The sequence below is a fragment of the Rana temporaria genome, chromosome 2 (assembly GCF_905171775.1).
Source record: "Rana temporaria chromosome 2, aRanTem1.1, whole genome shotgun sequence".
In the NCBI taxonomy this organism is placed as follows: Eukaryota; Metazoa; Chordata; class Amphibia; order Anura; family Ranidae; genus Rana; species Rana temporaria.
In genome coordinates, this window is record NC_053490.1 from 413,095,985 (window position 1) to 413,120,023 (window position 24,039).

The window sequence follows — 24,039 nt, forward strand, 5'->3', positions numbered from 1 at the left end:
GCAAACGTATAGCGAGAACAGAACAATCTGCATACCTGCCTGGCAACTTTTGGTATATTCAACAAAAGGTCAGCAGTGACAGCATACATACTCCTCTGGTACAGTACAGCACCCATTCATAGAGAAAAGCTGTTGCACACTTTCAATAACTTGAGAACAACAGTGCAACGATGACTGACTGTTGCCTTGTAAAGAAGTCAACATCTAGAGGTTGTCTTCTAGAATTCTGTCAGTTATTCTTTAATATGAATGTCCAGTCTGGTATTTTTCAGAAGGAAATGTGTATATTTGTATTTATTAACTATGTTGAGATTTTCATGCACATCTTTGTTAATTTATATTCTGTCCTATTTTAACATAAAATTATTAAAACAACATATTTTACTAGGCATGGATACATGTGGAGGAGGTCGTGCTCTAAAATGGCTTGGTGTATCTGGTGGACTTCCCCCTAATGAGACCACATTTGCTAAAATATTAAAGAATGAAGGATATTACACTGGCATGCTAGGTATTGTACGGACCTGACCTGTTTATCTTTTTTATTGTTAGCAATTTTTATATGATTTTAACAGTAATACAGTATATACATCAGTGTTTTAAAGAATCTTGTACATTCGGGCTACCCATTGGTGGGCTCATTCCTCAGTGCCCAGCTTGTTCTGTTGAAGGATCAGTTTGATACTGACTGTTGTGCAGGCATGGTGCTTCAATCCTTATCTTCTGAGTGGGACTCGAAAAAAAAACACCCCTTTCTCCCTCTTACCAAGGGCTTCTGGCTGATTTAGTGATTCCTCTTCTCCAGCACCCTCGGCAGGTGATCCAGAGGCCCCTTTCACATGTATTCTCCTTATATCCAAAATGTGAGGCAACTGTTCAAATTTGCCTACACACTGTGTGTGTGTGTGTGTGTATGTGTATATATATATATATATATATATATATATATATATAATGTCTATATGTATGTATGTGTATATACCGGTATATTATATATATATATATATATATATATATATATATGCGCGTGTGTGTATGTATGTACACACACACACATACATACACATATATATAATATACCGGTATATACACATACATACATATACATATAGACATTATATATATATATATATATATATAGATATATATATATATATAGATATAGATATATATAGCTTCAAAGGTGAGGCAAACGGCAATCTTCTAGGGCATACAATCAGGCCTTCCCAAATGGCTACATATAGAGAGGAGTCCAAGGTTTGCTGCACTTAAAACAATTTGTTTAGGTATATTCATATATTATTGCATATCATTCCAGTTCAAAGTTCAACAATTTAGGGCTGTAAAGCTTGTGCCCTTCTTCGGGTTGGAACAAACATGTAATGACAAGGTTTACATCTCTATATACCGTAGACACTTCACACGCCAAGATTCAATTAGGTACTCATTAGACAATAAAAAAAAAAAAAAAAAAAAAATTGCATAGTTTCATCCTATTTTTAGAGAGACAGCCATACAAGATGCAATTACCCTCCAACATCCCAAAGAGAGCTTTCCGGTTGTAACCTATTATAGAAAAGATAAATATGTACATATATAAATATATGGAAAAACATCATCAGTGGAAATACCACAACTGTGATATAATATATATTTTTCTAAAAAAGGTTTACCCCCATAGATATTGAAATAAATATATATATATATATATATATATATATATATATATATATATATACCGTATTTATCGGCGTATAACATGTGCCGGTGTATAACACGCACCCCAATTTTAAGAGGGAATTTTCTGGAAAAAATGACAGTTACAAACATGAACCAGATGCGCTCGGTATATGTCGGCGGCGCTCAGAGACAGCGCGGGAGAAGTGGGGAGGACACCACCAAGGCCCCAAGTGTACTGCACTATATGTCGGCGGCGGCGCTCAGAGACAGCGCGGGAGAAGCGGGGAGGACACCACCAAGGCCGCAGACGGACGCCGGACCGGACAAGGCCGCCGATGGACGCCAGGCAAGACACCGACGAGAGGCATTCAAACTGTAAGTAATTAATTATTTTTCCTGAAATTTCCCTTCTAGACTTGGGGTGCGCTCTATACGCCGGTGCGCGCTATACCCAGATAAATACGGTATATGTGTGTGTGTGTATGTATGTATGTATGTATGTATGTATGTATGTATATATATATTGTAGAGGACGCCAGGGTTGGGTCCTGGATGCGCCAATTTTCAGAGTCTAGTCCCTTCTGACCCCGGGCTTTCAGCCACACAGGAAGGAGTGTGGAAGTGAAGGTGTCTGCAGAGGTTGTATGCTGCTGAGAAGGACTGGAATACTCACCAAACCGTGCCTGTGTTTTGTTTTGTTTGCTGTGCTGAAGAAAAACAGACTTTTTTTCATTTGTGCTGAAGACAAGCAGGACTTTTGTTTTGATGATTTTCCCTATGCTGAAGAAAGCGTTGTTTTGTTTGGTTTTCAAATAAAAACCCCTTTTTATTCACTATTTCGGTTTAAGCACTTGTCTCGCTGAGCTAAAGAACCCCCAAAGTTCACAACTGGTGTCAAATGCGGGCAAAGTGCATTTGCAGGCGCAAAAAACGTTTAAAACTAACATTTAAAGAGACAGTGTACTTATGGCATGTCTTGGGTGAAGTCAGCCCAGGCATTACAAACAGCAGGCAAAGGCATGGAGGAGGTCATTAAGGCTTTGGCACAAGCCACTGTGACCCAGCAGCAAGCCACCGTGACCCAGCAGCAAGCGTTAGCAGAGGCAAACTGTCGCCATGAGGAAGCGATGGCTCAGCAGCAAGAAAACACACGGCTAGTGGCCGCTCAGTTTACGGCCCGTCTGTGAGGGCCAGCCATTTCTTGCAAAAACTAACGCCCAGCGATGACGTGGAAGCCTTTCTCACCACCTTTGAAAGGATAGCAGAGAGAGAGGGGTGGCCCCGGGACCAATGGGCCGGCATTATCTCCCCTTTTCTCACCGGTCACCCGCAAAAGGCCTATTTTGACCTCCCAGCTGAGCACATCAGGGACTATGAGCGTCTAAAAACCGAGATCCTGGCCCGCCTGGGAGTGACCACAGCCGTCCGGGCTCAAAGGGTGCATCGCTGGCGGTACAAACCTGACCAACCACCCATGTCCCAAATGCACGAACTAATTCAGTTAGTTAAAAAATGGCTGCAGCCAGAAAAGTTGTCAGGTCCACAAATGGTGGAACGAGTGGTGATGGACCGGTACCTACGGTCCCTACAAGATGACCTACAGCGCTGGGTAAGCCATGGAAACCCTACTAACGCTGGTCGAGCTGGTCGAACGGTACACCGTGGTGGAGGACCTGCTTGGGCCTGAAAAAAGCGTCGGGAACCCACGCCAAGGACACCCAGACCAGCCACCACCCCGAGGAGAGAAGCCTTGCCAGACGTTGGCGTCCGCAGGTTTACACCGTCTGCCATAGAACCACGGAGGTCGGTTCCTGTGCCAAAGATGGGGGACATACAGTGTTTGCGATGTCGGTCCTGGGGGCATACCCGGGCACAGTGCTCGCTTCAGGAGGAGCCTATGGAGTGCGAGGTTGCCTGAAGAAGCTCTTTTTATGTGCAAAGCTTGACCTAGCTTCCGGACGGTTTGAGTGCGAAGTGTGGGTGAACCACCTTCCTGCCAGGGCTCTACTGACTCCGGCAGCATGGTCACACTGGAACATGCCAGGGTGCCTGGGAGGATAGGCCCAATAACTAAGACTCTACGGGTAGTATGTATCCATGGGGGACACCAAGGAGTATCCCTTGGTCCCGGTAACTGTGTCCGATGGCGATACCTCGGTTACCCAGGAGGTTGGGGTGGTAAAAAGCTTGATACATGACATCATAGTGGGGCGGGACTGTCCACTATTTTTGGAACTATGGGACCAGGTACAGACGGGTCTGCCAGGAGAACTGGGAACACTGAGCTTGGAAGGGACAGAGTCTGGGGGATCCGGGCCTGAAACCTCCACAACACACCCCTCTAATGTGGAAATACCTGTTGGTGATAATGACGTTGCAGAGAATCTTAGTTCTAATAATAATGGTCCTGTGTCAGGTCTCAAAACCAAGTTGAACTCTGAGGGGGGGGAAGTTTCCCCATTACAAGTCATGCTGGGGGAGGATGACGAGGAGCTCTCCCCGGTTGAGGAGGGTGAGGGGGAAACGTCCCCAAGGCCAGTGCATCCAGACCTGGATGTACCCAGGAGTGCGTTTGGCACCGCCCAGTTACAGGATCCGACCTTGGTGAACGCTCGAGAGCAGGTTTCTGTCATTGATGGGGTTTCACAAATACCAGGTGCAGATGAGAGGTTTCCTCATTTTGCGTTGAAGGGGGACCTAGTCTATCGTGTGGCTGAGAGCCGAGGGGAACCCATATAGCAGTTGCTGGTCCCTCAACCGTATAGGCGGATGCTCCTTGATCTAGCCCACAACGACGCACTGGGAGGACACCTGGGGACGGAGAAAACAGAGGCCAGGATAACCGACCGGTTTTACTGGCCAGGGGTGAAGGCTGAGGTTAAAAGATATTGTGAGTCTTGTCCTGTTTGCCAGATAACTGACCCAGTGCCCCGCGATAGAAACCCCCTAGTACCCTTGCCAATTATTGAGGTCCCATTTGAGCGGATCGCTATGGATCTTGTAGGACCCCTGGTAAAGTCGGCAAGGGGCCACCAATACATATTGGTCATCCTAGACTACGCCACTAGATACCCAGAAGCAGTCCCATTGAGAAAAACGTCCTCTAAGGCCATTGCCCAGGAGTTATTTCAAATGTTCTCACGAACTGGGTTCCCCAAGGAAATACTAACGGATCAGGGCACCCCTTTTATGTCAAAGGTGATGGCGGACTTGTGCAGGCTGTTTCAGATTAAGCAGTTGCGGACGTCCGTCTATCACCCGCAGACCGATGGCCTAGTTGAGAGGTTTAACAAAACTCTAAAGTCCATGTTAAAAAGAGTGGTCCAGAAAGACGGGAAAGATTGGGACATGTTACTCCCTGCCCTGTTGTTCGCTATCCGGGAGGTACCACAGGCATCCACGGGTTTCTCACCATTTGAGCTAGTGTACGGACGAAGGCCCCGGGGGTTGCTTGATCTGGTAAAGGAAACTTGGGAAAGTGAGTCCTCCCCGCACAAAACCGTGGTAGAGCATTTTTTTTCAAATGCGAGAAAGGGTGGCTAAAGTGATGCCGATGGTGAGAGAGCACATGCAAAAGGCTCAGGATGCCCAAAGAAGGGTATATAACCGGTCGGCTAAGGTGAGACAGTTACAAGTAGGAGACAGGGTAGCTGTCCTAATACCCACAGTGGAGAGCAAGTTCTTGGCCAAGTGGCAAGGTCCATTTGAAGTAGTAGAGAAAGTGGGTGAGGTAAACTATAAGGTACACCAACCAGGAAAAAGAAAACCTTACCAAGTTTATCACATAAATTTGTTGAAGCTCTGGAGAGACAGAGAACCGGTGTCCGCGGTGGTGGCGGTACAGTCAGGGGACCATGTAGGGATCGACCTGGTGCAGGTTGCGGCTACCCTAACTAGGCCCCAAACCCAGCAAGTAAAAGAATTTCTGCAAAGAAATCGGGACATGTTTTCAGGGTTGCCAGGGCTCACCAACGTCATTGAGCATGACATCGTGACCGAGCCCAAGGTGAAAATCCGGCTTAAACCCTAACGTATCCCAGAAGCTCATAGAGTGTCAGTGCCTGGAGAGGTTAAAAGGATGCTCGAACTTGGGGTCATCGAAGAGTTGCAGAGCGAGAGGTCCAGTCCGATCGTGTTGGTGCCCAAACCCAATGGTACTCTCCGCTGCAATGATTTTAGAAAACTCAACAAGGTCTCCAAGTTCGATGCATACCCCATGCCATGGGTAGATGAGCTGATTGAGAGATTGGGTCCTGCCAGGTACATCACCACGCTGGACCTTACAAAAGGTTACTGGCAGATTCCCCTGACCAAGGAGGCCAGGGAGAAAACAGCTTTCTCTACCCCGGAAGGTCACTTCCAGTATAAGAGAATGCCGTTTGGTCTACACACCGCCCCCGCCACATTCCAAAGGGCCATGGACAAAACTTTATGTCCACACCAACGGTATGCCTCCGTTTACCTGGATGACATAGTCATTTTCAGCACGGACTGGGATTCCCATCTTCCCCGGGTACAGGCAGTGGTAGACTCTTTGAGAAGAGCAGGGTTCACCATCAATCTGGAGAAGTGTGCGGTTGGGGTGGAGGAAGCCAAGTACCTAGGATACATTGTAGGTAGAGGGTTAGTGAAGCCCCAAATGAGCAAGGTATAGGCCATACAGGGCTGGCCCCGCCCCCTAACAAAGAAACAGGTCAGAGCGTTTTTAGGCCTAGTTGGGTACTATAGGAGGTTTGTCCCCAACTTCGCCACCATTGCGGCACCGCTAATTGACCTCACCAAAGGCCGAAAGTCGGTCATGATCAAATAGAATGCCGAGGCTGAAAAGGCTTTTCAAATGCTTAAGACAGCACTCTGCCAGGATCCGGTGCTTGTGGCGCCAGATTTTTCTAAGGATTTTATAGTGCAGACAGATGCCTCAAGTGAAGGGCTAGGAGCAGTTCTGTCTCAAGAAATCAACGGAGAGGAGCACCCAATAGTTTTTCTTAGTAGGAAACTGACGCCAGCTGAGAAAAACTATGCGGTGGTGGAACGCGAATGTCTTGCCATCAAGTGGGCTTTGGACTCCCTACGTTATTTTCTCCTAGGTAGGAGGTTTTGCCTTATATCGGACCATGCTCCTCTTACGTGGATGAGACAGAACAAACACACCAATGCCAGGGTAACAAGGTGGTTTCTGTCTCTGCAGGAGTTCAACTTTATGGTAGAGCACAGACCCGGGAGACAGCATCAGAATGCCGATGCCCTCTCCCGAGTCCATTGTATGATGGCGAGTGGTGCCTCCAACACCTCCGCGTTAAGGCAGAGGGGGGGATGTGTAGAGGACGCCAGGGTTGGGTCCTGGATGGACGCTACATAGCGCCAATTTTCAGAGTCTAGTCCCTTCTGGCCCCAGGCTTTCAGGCACACAGGGGGTTAACAACTCCCAGGAAGTCAGCTAAAAGGAGAGGAAGTGCTGACAGAGGGTAGAGGAGTGTGGAAGTGAAAGTGTCTGCAGAAGTTGTATGCTGCTGAGAAGGACTGGAATACTTACCAAACCGTATGTGCCTGTGTTTTGTTTTGTTTGCTGTGCTGACGAAAAACAGACTTTTTTCATTTGTGCTGAAGACAAGCAGGACTTTTGTTTTGATGATTTTCCCTATGCTGAAGAAAGCGTTGTTTTGTTTGGTTTTCAAATAAAAACCCCTTTTTATTCACTATTTCGGTATAAGCACTTGTCTCGCTGAGCTAAAGAACCCCCAAAGTTCACTATATATATATATATATATATATATATATATATATATATACAGGGCTGGTGCAAGGAGTTTTGACACCCTAGGCGAAACCTAATTTTGCGCCCCCCCCAAGCACGCACGCTCTGCCCCTCACTAAAAAATTTGCGGCACCCATTTCTTCAGCCGTGGTCCACAGGCTTGCACATATGCCTCTGGACCCGGCCTGAAGACAAATAGTGGATGGCACTAGTTTGCTTCCTCACGCCAGCCGTGGTCCACAGTCCACTGTGTAACTGCCTGTCTGTACAAGCAGACAGACACGCTGACAATGCTTTACAGGTTCTTACTAGAAACAATAATAAATGCACATTTTTGTATCTGCAAACAGATCTGGATTTTTTTTTTTTTTTTTTTTGCAAAGGTGGACTTGAACAGTTAGGGCCCTTTCACACTGGTGCGTTTTTGCCACGTTTTCGCGGTAAAAATAGCGCTATTAAAACGCTCATAAAAACGCTCCCCATGCCCCATCCATTGAAATTAATTAAAAACCGCTGTAAAAACGGAGCGTTAAAATCGCGGTAAAACACTGCGATTTTACCGCGTTTTTAATTCATTTCAATGGAGAGGAGCATGGGGAGCGTTTTAATAGCGCTATTTTTACCGCGAAAACGCTGCAAAAACGCACCAGTGTGAAAGGGCCCTAACACCTCAAATGGCCCCAATTCCTGTATTTTCAGGTCTGATCATCACCCCCTCTGTACCCCCCTGCACACACACATATCTGTTCCCCCTCTGTACCCCCCTGTACATCTGTCCCCCACACACATCTGCTACCCCTCTGTACCCCCTGCACATCTGCCCCCCCACACACATCTGTTTCCCCTCTGTACCCCCTGCACACCTGTCCCCCCCATACACATATCTGTCCATCCGTCCCACACACACATATCAGTACCCCCCTGCACGTCTGTCCCACACATATCAGTACCCCCCTGCACGTCTCCCCCCCCCACACACAAATAAGTACCCCCCCTGCACGTCTCCCCCACCCCACACATATCAGTACCCCCCCTGCACGTCTCCCCCCCCCACACACACAAATAAGTACCCCCCTGCACGTCTCCCCCACCCCCACACACATCAGTACCCCCCTGCACGTCTTTTCTCCCCACACTCACATATCAGTACCCCCCTGCACGTCTCCCCCCCCCCCCCCACACACACACACATATCAGTACCCCCCTGCACGTCTTTCCCCCCCCCACACACACACATATCAGTACCCCCCTGCACGTCTCCCCCCCCCCCCACACACATATCAGTACCCCCCTGCACGTCTTTTCCCCCCACACACACACACATATCAGTACCCCCTGCACATCTCCCCCCCCCCACACACACACATATCAGTACCCCCCTGCACGTCTTCCCCCCCCCCCCACACACACATATCAGTACCCCCCTGCAAGTCTCCCCCCCCCCCACACACACATATCAGTACCCCCCCTGCACGTCTGTCCACACACACACACACACACATACCATTACCCCCTGCACATCTGCCCCCCCCCCCACACACATACCATTACCCCCCTGCACGTCTGTCTGTCCCCCCACACACATCATTACCCCCCTGCAGGTCTTCCCCCCCCCCCTCCACACACACACACACATCAGTACCCCCTGCAAGTCTGCCCCCCCCCCCACACACATATATCAATACCCCCATGCACGTCTGCCCCCCCCACACACCGATCAGTACCCCCCTGCACGTTTGTCCCCCCACACACACACATATTAGTACCCCCTGCACGTCGCCCCCCCCCCCCCCACACACACACATATCTGTCCCCCCCTGCACATATCAGTACCCCCTTGCACGTCTGTGTTCCCCCCACACACATATCAGTACCCCCTCTGTACACAGTGCAATGTGCTATTAACTTAAAAGCAGTCAATATTTTATTTTTTGTGACTGAGTGCTGCCTGTAGTGTTGCCACTATACCTGAGCCAGAGGTGGGGGATTACTTTACTCCAGTCTCCAGGAGAGTTGCGCTGCGCCTGTCTGTCCTTGCAGACTAGATCCCGGGTGCCCAGGAGGAGGGGGGGAGCGAATATCGCGGCAAGCCCTCTGTAGTTACAGTGCATGCAGGGCTTCTGTCTCATCCTCCTCCACCGATCATGCGGCACTTCCGGCCGGCTCTCTCCCCACATCTCCTCACCGTCGCCGCTACTAGGACGGCACTGCAGGCTGGGGATAGAGCAGTCCGTCCGGGATGTCACAGGCGCAACCGCCCCCTAGCCTGGCGGCTGGCGCCAATGCGCCATAAGGCATGTATTTAAAAAAAATTGCCGGTCCTTGAGGTATTTAAATAACCTGAATCCCCAGCAAGTAGCTGGGGATCCGGATTTTGCCGCTCCCCCTACGCTGGCGCTCTAGGCAGCCGCCTGACCCGCCTATTGCTAGCGCCGGCCCTGTATATATATATATATATATATATATATATATATATATATATATATATATATATATATATATATATATATATATATATATCAAGATGTCAAAACTAGGGGTTGCAGCATACATAAATGTCATTTAAAGTGTTACTAAACTCACAACAGTAAAACCTGTCTGTACACATGCAGTAAAGCATGCTTGTTATACACACTGTGGAAGGGGTTTAACCTGTACATTGTGTAAAAAGGCTGTTTGATCCTGTCTCCTCTGATCCTCTTCTTTTACTGTATCCAATCCATCTTCTGATAGAACAGAGCCTTGGAGGCATTCTGCACTTGCTCAGTTTGGTGTGTATTGCTAGAGTTTTTTTGTCTTTTTTTGGGTGAGGGAACATGTGATCAGCACGAGCGCTGTCCAGACAGAAAGTCAGGGGTCATGCAGCCTATAATAGGACAGTCAGAGCAGAATGAAAACTCCTCCTACAAGCTTTAACCAGTACTCAGCCAGACACTGATAGAAGTCATAAGACTGCTATATACTGCTGATGAGAAAAGATATTTAGCAGTTTATATTTACTAAAATTATTTAATTTCCATGATCTGTGTAGTGTGAGAGAGCAGAAGTAGTGAATGCAGGGTCCTGGGTTTAGTAACACTTTAAGTTACAGTTTGATTGCATTAAAAAGAAAAATATATATATATATATATATATAGACAGCACCTTGGTTCTTGACCTGACGAAGGGCAACACGCCCTTTGTCAGGCCAAGAACCAAGGTGCTGTCTACACTTCTTTGAAATTAAAGGCTAAGCTCAATTTTTTTTTTTTTAACCACTTGCCGACCTCCTCATGTAAATATACGTCAGCAGAATGGCACGGACAGGCACATGTACGTACCGGTACATGTGGCGGTCGGCAAGCCTCGGGGAGCGATCCGGGACGACGGTGCGGCTATTCGTTTCTAGCCGCCCCGTCGCGATCGCTCCACGGCGCTGAAGAACGGGGAGAGCCGTAAGTGAAGCACGGGGAAGCCGTGTTTACAATGGCGGCGCATCGATCGAGTGATCCCTTTTATTAGGGAGACTCGATCGATGATGTCAGTCCTACAGCCACACCCCCCTACAGTTGTAAACACACACAAAGTGAACCCTAACTCCTACAGCGCCACCTGTGGTTAACTCCCAAACTGCAACTGTCATTTTCACAATAAAGAATGCAATTTAAATGCATTTTTTGCTGTGTAAATGACAATGGTCCCAAAAATGTGTCAAAATTGTCCGAAGTGTCCGCCATAATGTCACAGTCACGAAAAAATCGCTGATCGCCGCCATTAGTAGTAAAAAAAATAAAAAAAATAAAAATGCAATAAAACTATCCCCTATTTTGTAAATGCTATAAATTTTGCGCAAACCAACCGATAAACGATTATTGCGATTTTTTTTTTTTTTTTACCAAAAATAGGTAGAAGAATACGTATCGGCCTAAACTGAGGAAAACAATTTGTTTTATATATGTTTTTGGGGGATATTTATCATAGCAAAAAGTAAAAAATATTGAATTTTTTTCAAAATTGTCGCTCTATTTTTGTTTATAGCGCAAAAAATAAAAACCGCAGAGGTGATCAAATACCACCAAAAGAAAGCTCTATTTGTGGGGAAAAAAGGACACCAATTTTGTTTGGGAGCCACGTCGCACGACCGCGCAATTGTCTGTTAAAGCGACGCAGTCCCGAACTGTAAAAACCCCTTGGGTCTTTAGGCAGCATATTGGTCCGGGGCTTAAGTGGTTAAGTACAGCTTGCCTATGTATCAATGTATTAATAAGGTACCTGCCTTGCAGAAATAGCTTTCCCCAAGTTCTAGATCAGGCTTCACCTCAGCCTCCAGTTTCTTCTAAAGAAAACTCCTTCATGACTTCCTGTATACATTAGTAGAGTGAGTAATTTTTCTGCATCCTCAGCACCTGTGTTCAAACACGCCCACCTATCGCCCACGGCTTTCCTGCTTCAGAAAATATGCCCACCACACCAGCATAGCTGCCTGCTAACTGTCCCTGATTTGGAACAAAGTCCTTCTGTCCCTCTTTCCTCCTGATGAGTCACTCATTTTGGTCTCATCTAGATAGTTGTATATAAAATGCATTATTTATCTTTCCAAAAGTGTTTCCCAGTGCTAATCGTTTCATTCAATTTCTAAATTACTGCATTTATACATTCTAAAAGGCAATATAAAGGAATAGTGGGTAAAAAAAGCATGTGTGGGTTTAACAAATCGTTTTATGTTGTATAATTCCTAAGGGGGTGTGGCAGGGTGTGTGTTGTATGCTCACAATATTTTTGGTAATAGGTATCCCTCGTTTCCATCTCAAAAAGTTGGGAGGTATGCTCCAGGAGATAGCTCCTGCCCACCTCTACAGTATCCGTCCACTGCTCTAGTGCTGATGTACTTTACTCTATGCTCCTGTCTGCATGAAAACACGCCCACCACCGTCGGTGTGTGTAGAATCCCAGCACTGTTGATGGGTATGTGTCCCTCCCACTGCATCATAGTGCTAGCATAATGTCTTTCAGGCAATGTCAGCTCCCTTACAACACTCCTGTCGTCAAGTTGTGCTAACTTCTATCTCTGCTGCATGCCATTTGTTCCATTTGTATTGCCTTGTGGTCCAGTTCTGCTCTCTCTCCCTCTGGATGCACAGTAGATCTCATTGCCAAAAATGCAAACACATTTATTTATTGGTTTGAGCTGAACTCCAAATGAAAATGTATTTCTTAGTGATACTGACAAAAATGCAAGGAGAGTATTTCTTATAAAAAAAATTCTCATATTAACCACTTAAGCCCCGGACCAATACGCTGTCTAAAGACCCAAGGTGTTTTTACAATTTGGCAATGCGCTGCTTTAACTGGTAATTGCGCGGTCATGCAATGTTGTACCGAAACGAAACTTGCGTCCTTTTCTTCCCACAAATAGAGCTTTATTTTGATGGTATTTGATCGCCTCTGCGATTTTAATTTTTTGCGATATAAACGCAAAAAGACCGTAAATTTTGAAAAAAAATGATTTTTCTTATAACAAAAAGTAAAAAAAATCGAATAAACTAAATTTTAGTCAAACATTTAGGCCAAAATGTATTCAGCCACATGTCTTTAGTAAAAAAAATCGCAATAAGCGTATATTTATTGGTTTTCGCAAAAGTTATAGCGTCTACAAACTAGGGTACATTTTCTGGAATTTACACAGCTTTTATTTTATGACTGCCTATCTCATTTCTTGAGGTGCTAAAATGGCAGGGCAGTACAAAACCCCCCCAAATGACCCCATTTTGGAAAGTAGACACCCCAAGGAAACTGCTGAGAGGCATGTTGAGTCCATTGAATATTTAATTTTTTTGTCCCAAGTGATTGAATAATGACGAAAAAAAAAAAAAAAAAGAAATGTTTACAAAAAGTTGTCACTAAATGATATATTTCTCACACATGCCATGGTTATATGTGGAATTGCACCGCAAAATACATTCTGCTGCTTCTCCTGAGTACGGGGATACCACATGTGTGGGACTTTTTGGGAGCCTAGCCGCATACGGGGCCCCAAAACCCAAGCACCGCCTTCAGCATTTCTAAGGGCACAAATTTTTGATTTCACTCCTCACTACCTATCAAGGTTTCGAAGGCCATAAAATGCCAAAATAGCAAAAAAAAACACCAAATGACCCCATTTTGGAAAGTAGACACCCTAAGCTATTTGCTGAGAGGCATGTCGAGTCCATGGAATATTTTATATTTTGACACAAGTTGCGGGAATATGACAAACTGATTTTTTTTTGCACAAAGTTGTCACTAAATGATATATTGCTCACACATGCCATAGTTATATGTGGAATTGCACCCCAAAATACATTCTGCTGCTTCTCCCGAGTACGGGGATACCACATATGTGGGACTTTTTGTGAGCCTAGCCGCATACGGGGCCCCGAAAACAAAGCACCGCCTTCAAGATTTCTAAGGGCATACATTTTTGATTTCACTCCTCACTACCTATCACTACCTATCACAGTTTTGAAGGCCATAAAATGCCAAGATGTCACACAACCCCCCCAAATGACCCCATTTTGGAAAGTAGACACCCCAAGCTATTTGCTGAGAGGCATGTTGAGTCCATGGAATATTTAATTTTTTTGCCCCAAGTCACTGAATAATGACCAAAAAAAAAAAAATACAAAACGTTGTCACTAAATGATATATTTCTCACACATGCCACGGTTATATGTGGAATTGCACCCCAAAATACATTCTGCTGCTTCTCCTGAGTACGGGGATACCACATGTGTGGGACTTTTTGGGAGCCTAGCCGCGTACGGGGCCCCGAAAACCAAGCACTGCCTTCAAGATTTGTGTGAGTGAAATCAAAAATTTATGTCCTTAGAAATCTTGAAGGCGGTGCTTGGTTTTCGGGGTCTCATACGCGGCTAGGCTCCCAAAAAGTCCCACACATGTGGTATCCCCGTACTCAGGAGAAGCAGCAGAATGTATTTTGGGGTGCAATTCCACATATAACCATGGCATGTGTGAGAAATATATCATTTAGTGACAATGTTTTGTACATTTTTTTATTTTAATTTTTTTTGGTCATGATTCAATCACTTGGGGCAAAAAAATTAAATATTCCATGGACTCAACATGCCTCTCAGCAAATAGCTTGGGGTGTCTACTTTCCAAAATGGGGTCATTTGGGGGGTTTTTGTGCTATTTTGGCATTTTATGGCCTTCGAAACTGTGATAGGTAGTGAGGAGTGAAATCAAAAATTTTCGCCCTTAGAAATGCTGAAGGCGGTGCTTGGTTTTCGGGGTCCCGTACGCGGCTAGGCTCCCAAAAAGTCCCAAACATGTGGTATCCCCGTACTCGGGAGAAGCAGCAGAATGTATTTTAGGGTGCAACTCCACATATAACCATGGCATGTGTGAGCAATATATCATTTAGTGACACATTTTTCTTTTTTTTCTCATTATTCAATCACTTTGGACAAAAAAAAAAAAATCAATGGACTCAACATGCCTCTCAGCAGTTTCCTTGGGGTGTCTTCTTTCCAAAATGGGGTCATTTGGGTTTTTTTTGTGCTATTTTGGCATTTTATGGCCTTCGAAACTGTGATAGGTAGTGAGGAGTGAAATCAAAAATTTACACCCTTAGAAAGCCTGAAGGCGGTGATTGGTTTTTGGGGTCCCGTACGCGGCTAGGCTCCCAAAAAGTCTCACACATGTGGTATCCCCGTACTCAGGAGAAGCAGCAGAATGCATTTTGGGGTGTAATTCCACATATGCCCATGGCATGTTTGAGCAATATATCATTTAGTGACAACTTTGCGCAAAAAAAAAAAATATATATATATATATATATATATATATATATATATTTATATTTCCCGCAACTTGGGTCAAAATCTAAAATATTCCATGGACTTAAGATGCCTCTCAGCAAATAGCTTGGGGTGTCTACTTTCCAAAATGGGGTCATTTGGGGGGGTTTTCAATTGTCCTGGCATTTTATGCACAACAATTAGAAGCTTATGTCACACATCACCCACTCTTCTAACCACTTGAAGAAAAAGCCCTTTCTGACACTGTTTGTTTACATAAAAACATATTATTTTTTTGCAAGAAAGTAAAGTTGAACCCCCAAACATTATATATTTTTTTAAAGCAAAGGCCCTACAGATTAAAATGGTGGGTGTTGCAAAAAAAATTTCCACACAGTATTTGCGCAGCGTTTTTTCAAACGCATTTTTTGGGGAAAAAATACACTTTTTTTTATTTTAAAGCACTAAAACACACTATATTGCCCAAATTATTGATGAAATAAAAATTATGATCTTAGGCCGAGTACATGGATACCAAACACGACATACTTTAAAATTGCGCACAAACGCGCAGTGGCGACAAACTACATACATTTTTAAAAGCCTTTAAAAGCCTTTACAGGTTACCACATTAGATTTACAGAGTAGGTCTACTGCTAAAATGACTGCCCTCGATCTGCCCTTCGCGGTGATACCTCACATGCATGGTGCAATTGCTGTTTACATATGACTCCAGACCGACACTTGCGTTCGTCTTTGCGCAAGAGCAGGGGGGGACAGGGATGCTTTTTTTTATTTTTTTATTTTTTTATATATTTATTTCGCTTTTTTTATTTTATTTGTTAACTGTTCCTTCCATTTATTTATTTTTTTACCATTTTTATTGTTATCTCAGGGAATGTAAATATCCCTTATGATAGCAATAGTTAGTGACAGGTACTCTTTTTTTTTTTAAATGGGGTCTATTAGACCCTAGATCTTTCCTCTGCCCTCAAAGCATCTGACCACACCAAGATCGGTGTGATAAAATGCTTTCCCATATTCTCAATGGCGCCGTTTATATCTGGGGGGGGACATTCCCTCCCACTGAATGTAAAAGCAGTCTAGAGGCTAATTAGCCGCTAGGACTGCTTTTACATGAAAGCCGACCGCTGGCTGAAAAGAATGATACCAAGATGATGCCTAAACCCGCAGGCATCATTCTGGTATAACCATTCAAAGTCCTGCAACATACCAGTACGTTGATGGTTCTTGTTGGACATGTATTGTAATCTTTTTTTTTTTTCATGCAGCCTGTTGGCTGAACAAAAAAAAGATTGATCGGTGGGTATGCCCACCATTAGAATACCTCCCTTCATCCACCCACTTCTAATGATGGGCATACATGCACCATTTATATATGCCGAAGCATGGGGGCATCCTCCCGCAAAAAAGTTATGCCGCGTACGGTCGGACTTTTCTATGCCGCGTACACACGGTCGGACTTTTCTATGCCGTGTACACATGGTCAGACTTTTCCACAGGAAAGCCTCCGTAGGAATGTCAACCGTATGTACGCGGCATTAGGAGCAAAATCGCTCCTCCGCCCCTAATGCCCCCATGCTCTGGCATATATGCTCTTTTTTGAACTGTAGTGGTGAAATCACCTCCTACAGCATTGGAGTCGCGGCTTTATATATCGTGGGAGCAAACGCTGTTGCTGTCACGCTAAATAAATCCGCACTGCAACTGAATGGCGTACCTGCTAAGCAAATGATGGTTAACATTAAAACAAAGTAACATTCCAGTATAACAGTAAGATCATACCATACCTGCAAAGCAAATACCTATAAAAAAACATAGTAAAAAATAAAACATTTTTTAACGCAACCTGTGCCTAAAATATATATATGCCGAAGCATGGGGGCATCCTCCCGCAAAAAAGTTATGCCGCGTACGGTCGGACTTTTCTATGCCGCGTACACACGGTCGGACTTTTCTATGCCGTGTACACATGGTCAGACTTTTCCACGGGAAAGCCTCCGTAGGAATGTCAACCGTATGTACGCGGCATTAGGAGCAAAATCGCTCCTCCGCCCCTGCTGCCCCCATGCTTCGGCATATATGCTCTTTTTTTTAACTGTGGTGGTGAAATCACCTCCTACAGCACTGGAGTCGCGGCTTTATATATCGTGGGAGCAAACGCTGTTGCTGTCAAGATAAATAAGTCCGCGCAACAGCTGAATGGCGTACCTGAAAACAGTAAAATAAATTACATACCTGAAAAGCAAGCATGAAAAAACATAACAACAATAAAACTTTGCAGAATAGAATACAGTAAAAAAGAGCAGAACAATAGAGAGAGAATAGAGAGGGAGAGAACAATAAAACGACAACTATTTTTGTTTTTTTTATTTTATATTTTTTTGTGTTTTTATTTTTTACTTTTTTTTTTTTTTTTTAACACTTTTTTTTGTAACTGTGAACTGTAACTTCAACTTTTCGGTTCCAGGTTTGGGTCTCTCAAAATGCGATGGCATCTTGGGAGACCCTGTGTGAGTGTGCCTAGCCTGTGAAATGTTTCACCCTACACTAATAATTAACGTGTGTGTGGAAGCGTTCAAAACATTCACCAATACAAAGACCAGGATTGCCAGGACATTTGGGACAAAAATAACGGGTGTCACGCCTAAATCCGCGCTTGGTACAGACACGACATTTTCTTTGGGGGGCTCGTTGGGTAGGGGTACTCTCGAGGACATAAGAAAAATGCCTCTCATGCAGTCGGCTTACTGCATTTGGTAGGAGCTGGTGAGGTACAGTACCGCCTGGATACAGGAGTTCTGTGATGATATCCCTCTGGAATTGAAGGAAGGATTCATTCCGTCCTGAAGCTCTGTATACGACATGAGCATTCAGTAGAGCCAATTGAAATAAATGTAGAGAAACTTTTTTGTACCAGCGTCTCGTCTTACGGGCAATATGATACGGCGCCATTAACTGGTCGTTGAGGTCCACCCCTCCCATGTTTTGGTTATATTCGTGGACACAGAGGGGTTTCTCCACAACACCAGTCGCCGTACGAATTTGGACTGTCGTGTCTGCGTGAAGGGTGGTAAGAACGAAAACATTCCTATTGTCCCGCCACTTCACAGCGAGCAAATTTTTACATCTGCAGCAGGCTCTCGCCCCCGGCCTAACACGGGCATCTACAAGCCGCTGGGGGGAAGCCCCGGCGATTAGGTCGCACGGTGCCACATGCTCCAATCTGTTGATCAAATAAGTGGCTAAAAAGTGGCACGCTGCTGTAAAAATTGTCCACATACAAATGGTACCCCTTTCCGAATAAGGGTGACACCAAGTCCCAAACAATCTTGCCAGCGCTCCCCATGTAATCTGGGCATCCTTCCGGCTCTACCTGACTATCTTTTCCCTCGTAAACCCTAAAGCTCCATGTGTAGCCTGTGGCCCTGTCACAGAGCTTATAGAGCTTGACCCCGTATCTGGAACGCTTGCTGGGAAGGTACTGTTTGAAAGACAAGCGGCCAGCAAATTTAATCAGGGACTCATCAACGCATACAACCTGCTGGGGATTAAACAAGGCTGCAAAACGTTCGTTGAAATGGTTTACGAGGGGCCGAATTTTGTAGAGCCGGTCAAATTCAGGGTCTCCACGTGGACGACAAAGTGTATTGTCACTGAAATGCAGGAACCGCAGGATCGCCTCGTATCGTTTCCTGGCCATGTGAGCAGAGAAAATGTACATATGGTCAATGGGATGTGTGGACCAATACATCCGCAATGACGGAAATTTGTGTATGCCCATGTTGAGGGTAAGGCCCAGAAAGGTCTTAAATTCGGAAACCTCGAGAGGTTTCCATTGTTTGGCAAGGCGAGACTGGGGGTTAGCGGCGATGTAGGTACCAGCATATAAATTAGTCTGGTCCACAATAGATCTATAGAGATCTTCCGTGAAATACAGCGAATAAAAATCAAGTGACGTAAAGTTCGCTGTATCCACCTGAATACCGGGTTGGCCAGTGAATGGGGGAAGTACAAGTGCTGTAGAAGTGGTGGGGACCCAATCAGGATAGGCAAATTCTACAGGAAGGGCACTATGGGCACGACGGGCCTGTCTCTGTCTTCTTCTTGGTGGCAGCGGGACACTACTTGTGCTTGCCACATCGCCAGCTTCAACTGCACTTATGGGACTCGCCACGTCACCAAGTGTTACTGCAGTGCTGGATAAACGACCAGGGTGTACTAGGCCGCTGGTGCTTGCCAATTCACCAGAAGGAATAGCGGCGCTAGTACTGGATCTCTGCTCCATACGAGGGTCCTGCGGTTCTTGCTGCTCAACAACATCAGAACGGGATCGGGTACGCCTGGCCTTAGCAGGGACCTCAACTTCGTCGTGCGAGCTATCTGACATGGAGCCGCTGTCGTAAACGGGTTCGTATTCTGAGCCAGAATCTGTCAGATGCGTGACCTCCTCCTCTTCACTATCTGACATGCACATGAACTCCAAGGCCTGCTTATCATTGTACCTTCGGTTTGCCATTTTGGACTCTAAATTTAGTGGTACAATGGTAAGGATTCACAGGTAAAAAAAGCACCTGATCTGTAGAAAAGCAAACGTAGAAAACGCTTCAAAAAAAACTGTAAGCGATCGCAGGGATCAGGCCTGTCTCTGCGAACGCTGCAGTTATGTGTCTTGTGTTTTGTAAGTGACAGTGATCGATCGATACTGCACTTGGGTGGGTTGGGCTGGGCAGAGGGGGAAAACGCAGGTGCTAGCGGGTATCTGGGCTGATTCCGCTAACAATGCGTTTTTGGGTACCCTAAACTGCTGGGTACGCTAGTATAGATCTGATCAGATCAGGTATCGATCCGTTCAGATCCTATACCACTAAGGGGGGTGTATGCTTAGCGAGTGGGTGTAAGCGGGTACTGGCTCTAACCTAACGCTGCCTGGGCGACGCAGACCCTGACTGGCGCTAAAATTAAATTTATATCACCCGCCGGGTGATCAGGGGGTTAAACCTATTGGGTTATATACGGCGGGTGCTCTGATGCTATAAACAGCAAACTAACCAACCAGCGTCAACCGTAACACTTATACGGTGATCACTGGTGAAAGGGTTAACTAGGGGGCAATCAGGGGGTTAAAACCTTTATTCGGTAATATATGGGGGGTACCTGACGCTTTCTAAAAACCTGGTGGCGAACCTAAAATAACTAAATAACTAACTGGCTAACCACGTCACCAGTGACACTTATAGGGTGATCAGTGGTGAAAGGGTTAACTCTAGGGGCAATCAGGGGTTAAAACCTTTATTTATGGGGGTACCTAACGCTATATAAACCTGGCGGCGAACCTCAAAAAAAAACTAACTGCCTAGCGGCAACAGTGACACTAATACAGCGATCAGAAACCGATCGCTTAGTGACACTGGCAATAGGGGTGAAAGGGTTAACTCTAGGGGCAATCAGGGGTTAAAACCTTTATTTATGGGGGTACCTAACGCTATATAAACCTGGCGGCGAACCTAAAAAAAAACTAACTGCCTAGCGGCAACAGTGACACTAATACAGCGATCAGAAACCGATCGCTTAGTGACACTGGCAATAGGGGTGAAAGGGTTAACTTTAGGGGCAATCAGGGGTTAAACCTTTATTGGGGGGGTAGGGGGCTACCCTGGACCTAAAGGGGCCTAAACCTAACTGCCCTGACACTTTTTTCTGTCACACTGACACTAAAAGCAGTGATCAGAAAATAAATGATCACTGCAATCAGTGACACTGTGACAGGGGGTGATCTGGGGGGTGCTGGGGGGGTGATCGGGGGGGGGGGGTTATGTACCTATGTGTGCTGTGTCAGTGTGCTGTTGGTGCAACTCACAGTACTGACGTCTTCTCTCCTCTGGAACCGGACGAAAAGACCGCCAGAGGGGAGAAAACGTCACTTCCTCCCTGCCTGTGTTTACAGTTACACAGGCAGGGAGGGCTCAGGTGGAAGCTGATTCGCCGAGGGAGATCGAGAGGGGACGGCTGGAAACCAATAGCCGCCCCCTCCTCCCGGACCTCCCGTACACCATTCCCGGCCCTCGCATGTACCGGAGGGGGTCCCGATCGGACCCCCGAACCCAGGTAAGGCGGGGACGTACCTGTACGCCCATGTGCCTGTACGTGCCATATTGTGGACGTATATGTACATGCGGGGTCGGGAACTGGTTAATGACTCTAACTTCTCATGATCAGGGCTGCCATCAGGGGGGTACAGGCAAAACTTTTTTTTAGGGGTCCGGAGATTCCCAGGGGCACAGAGGCCCACAGGGCCACAGGTGGCAACGCCCCTTTTATTTTTATTTATTTTTTATAAAATATATATATATTTTTTTTTAATATATTTTTTATTTATTTTTTATTAAAGGGACAATTTTTTTTTTCAGAGGCCCCCAGAGCCCCGGATGGCAACCCCCCATTCTTTTACTTATAAAAAAATATATATATATTTTTTTAATATATTTTTATTTTATTTTTTATTAAAGGGGCAATTTTTTATTTAGGGGTCCGGAGGTCCCCAGGGGCCCAGAGATCCCCAGGTGACAACCCCCCTTTTATTTATATTTTTTTTATTTCTTTTATTTTAAATTTATATATTTATAAATGTTTTTTATATATATATATATTTATAAATGTTTTTTTAAAAAAAGGCTACCCCCTTCTTTTTTTTATATATATTTTTTTTATTTTTTTTTTTTATTTTGTAAAGGCCCCCCCCGCTTCTCAATTCACGGCAGCACCCCCCCCCCACGCTTCTCAATTTCAGGTGGCAGCACCCCCCCCCCCCCCGGTTCTCTGCTCCAGGAGGGCCCATGCCTGAAGCTGTGTACGGGGCCCCATAATTTCTGATGGCGGCCCTGCTCATGATGACTCTCAATGCTCCTCACACATTACAATCTGATTGTACAATCATTAGATCTACCAACAACTATGTAATGCAAGGTCCTGTCTGGTTGGATACAAATTGATTAGATTAAGTGGGTCTTCATATTACATAGTTTTGATAAATACAAAGTTAATTGCACAGAAGTTGTAATGTGTAGAATGAACTTAAAGTGGTTGTAAACCTTTGTTTTTTTTCACCTTAATGCATCCTATGGCCTATAGCTTCTCTAGGCCCCTCAAGATATCGGCAGGTCCTCCATGGCTCCTCATTCCCCAGGTTCCACAGGCTAGACCCCAATTCCAGGCCTCTGCCCAGCCACATGGTCATCCTCTCTACGAAGGCAGGAGGCTCAGAGGAGAAAAGGCTGACTTACCTGAATCCCAGAATGCCCCAGTGGCAAGGAAACTCCTACTGGTTGGCTAGGAGGAGATAAATATTCATTACTTTGGTTAATGCAGCTCTCATGCTATTACCAAAGGCAACAGTACTAACTACTGGCAACAAACAGACACATACAGCAACTAGGGCTCAGAAGAAACCCAAAGAACCTAAACTACCAATCCAGCTAAACTGACTGCAGCTTGGCACCACTACATTTAGAGAGACCCACCTGCTTAGGGCAGGGTGGCTACACAAACGGTAAAAGTAGCCTGGCAGGAAGTTCAAATTTGGATACATAAGGCTTTGTTGATTGCTGCTATGTCTCGTTGAGAATTTCATTTCAGTTAGACTACTACTACTACTACTACTACTACTACTACCTTTTTCAGAGACACAACAGGAAGTGAGTGGAATTATGGAATTTATGGAGAGAGGAAAATCCCACCTTTAGCAGCTGTGAGGGTATGCCCACTGGACGAATGGATCCCCCATTCATCTGTTTTTTACATCCGCCGACCGCCACTCCATTGAGAGCTATGGATGATGTGATTGGGTCCGCCTGAAAAACTGACAGACAGACCTGATCAGGCAGCCCTTGTAAAACCCAGCCTTAAGGGGAAAACTGTCATGCCACTGAAAATAGAATAAAAAATTGCTGGCGAATTTTGCAAATTATGAATACAGGACAGTATGTTCTTTTGCCCCCAGTACTGGCAGGTTGGTCATCACTCTGTAGAGCACATTAAGCCTGTGGAACCCCAAAAGATAGAAGCCTAATTTTGTATTTACATGGTTATTGTTATATCATTGCTGAAAAATAATTGTTTTTTGTGTTTTAGGAAAATGGCACCTAGGACTGAACTGTAAAACGCTTAATGATTACTGTCACCATCCTCTAAGCCATGGATTTAACTATTTTTATGGTGTTCCCCTTACCCTCATTAATGAATGTGAGCCAGGAGGCCTGCTGGAAATCGATGCACCATTTAGGGCCCAACTGATTTTTATCACTCAGCTTATTGGCTTTGCTGTGCTTACAATGGTGGTTGTTAAATATACTAACTTGCTGGAAATCAGTGGGAAAGTGGTATTTTGCTGCGCATTGTTTGGCATTTTGTTTTTTCTAGCTTGGTACATAAAATATGGTTTCCTACAGTACTGGAGTTGCATACTTATGAAGAACTATGAAATTATAGAACAACCAATGAATGTACAGAGAGCATCTGCTGACTTAATAAGAGAGGCACAGCAGTTCATTGAAAGGTATGTGAAATATATCCCTCAACATATAGTGTTTGTTGGCCTAACATTTGGTCTAAAGTACTTTGCAAACAGTGGTATGTGAAATATCAGTTTTATTATTATTATACCGGATTTATATAGCGCCAACAGTTTGCGCAGCGCTTTACATCAGGAAAGACAGTACAGTCACAATACAATTCAATACAGGAGAGATCAGAGGACCCTGCTCGTTAGAGCTTACAATCTACAAGGGAGGGTCAAGTGGTACAAAG

The 24,039-nt window shown here is 45.1% G+C and overlaps 1 protein-coding gene across 2 annotated transcripts in view; it reads left to right on the forward strand.

Annotated features, from left to right (window-relative positions):
• Positions 1 to 24,039, forward strand: part of LOC120927472 (arylsulfatase D-like) — an 81,302-nt gene that overhangs the window by 15,528 nt on the left and 41,735 nt on the right. For both annotated transcript variants that reach the window (XM_040338173.1, XM_040338171.1), the window contains exons 5-6: positions 389 to 511; positions 23,365 to 23,788. In XM_040338173.1, the coding sequence (XP_040194107.1) occupies positions 389 to 511; positions 23,365 to 23,788 (547 nt within the window). The remainder of the gene's footprint in view (positions 1 to 388; positions 512 to 23,364; positions 23,789 to 24,039) is intronic.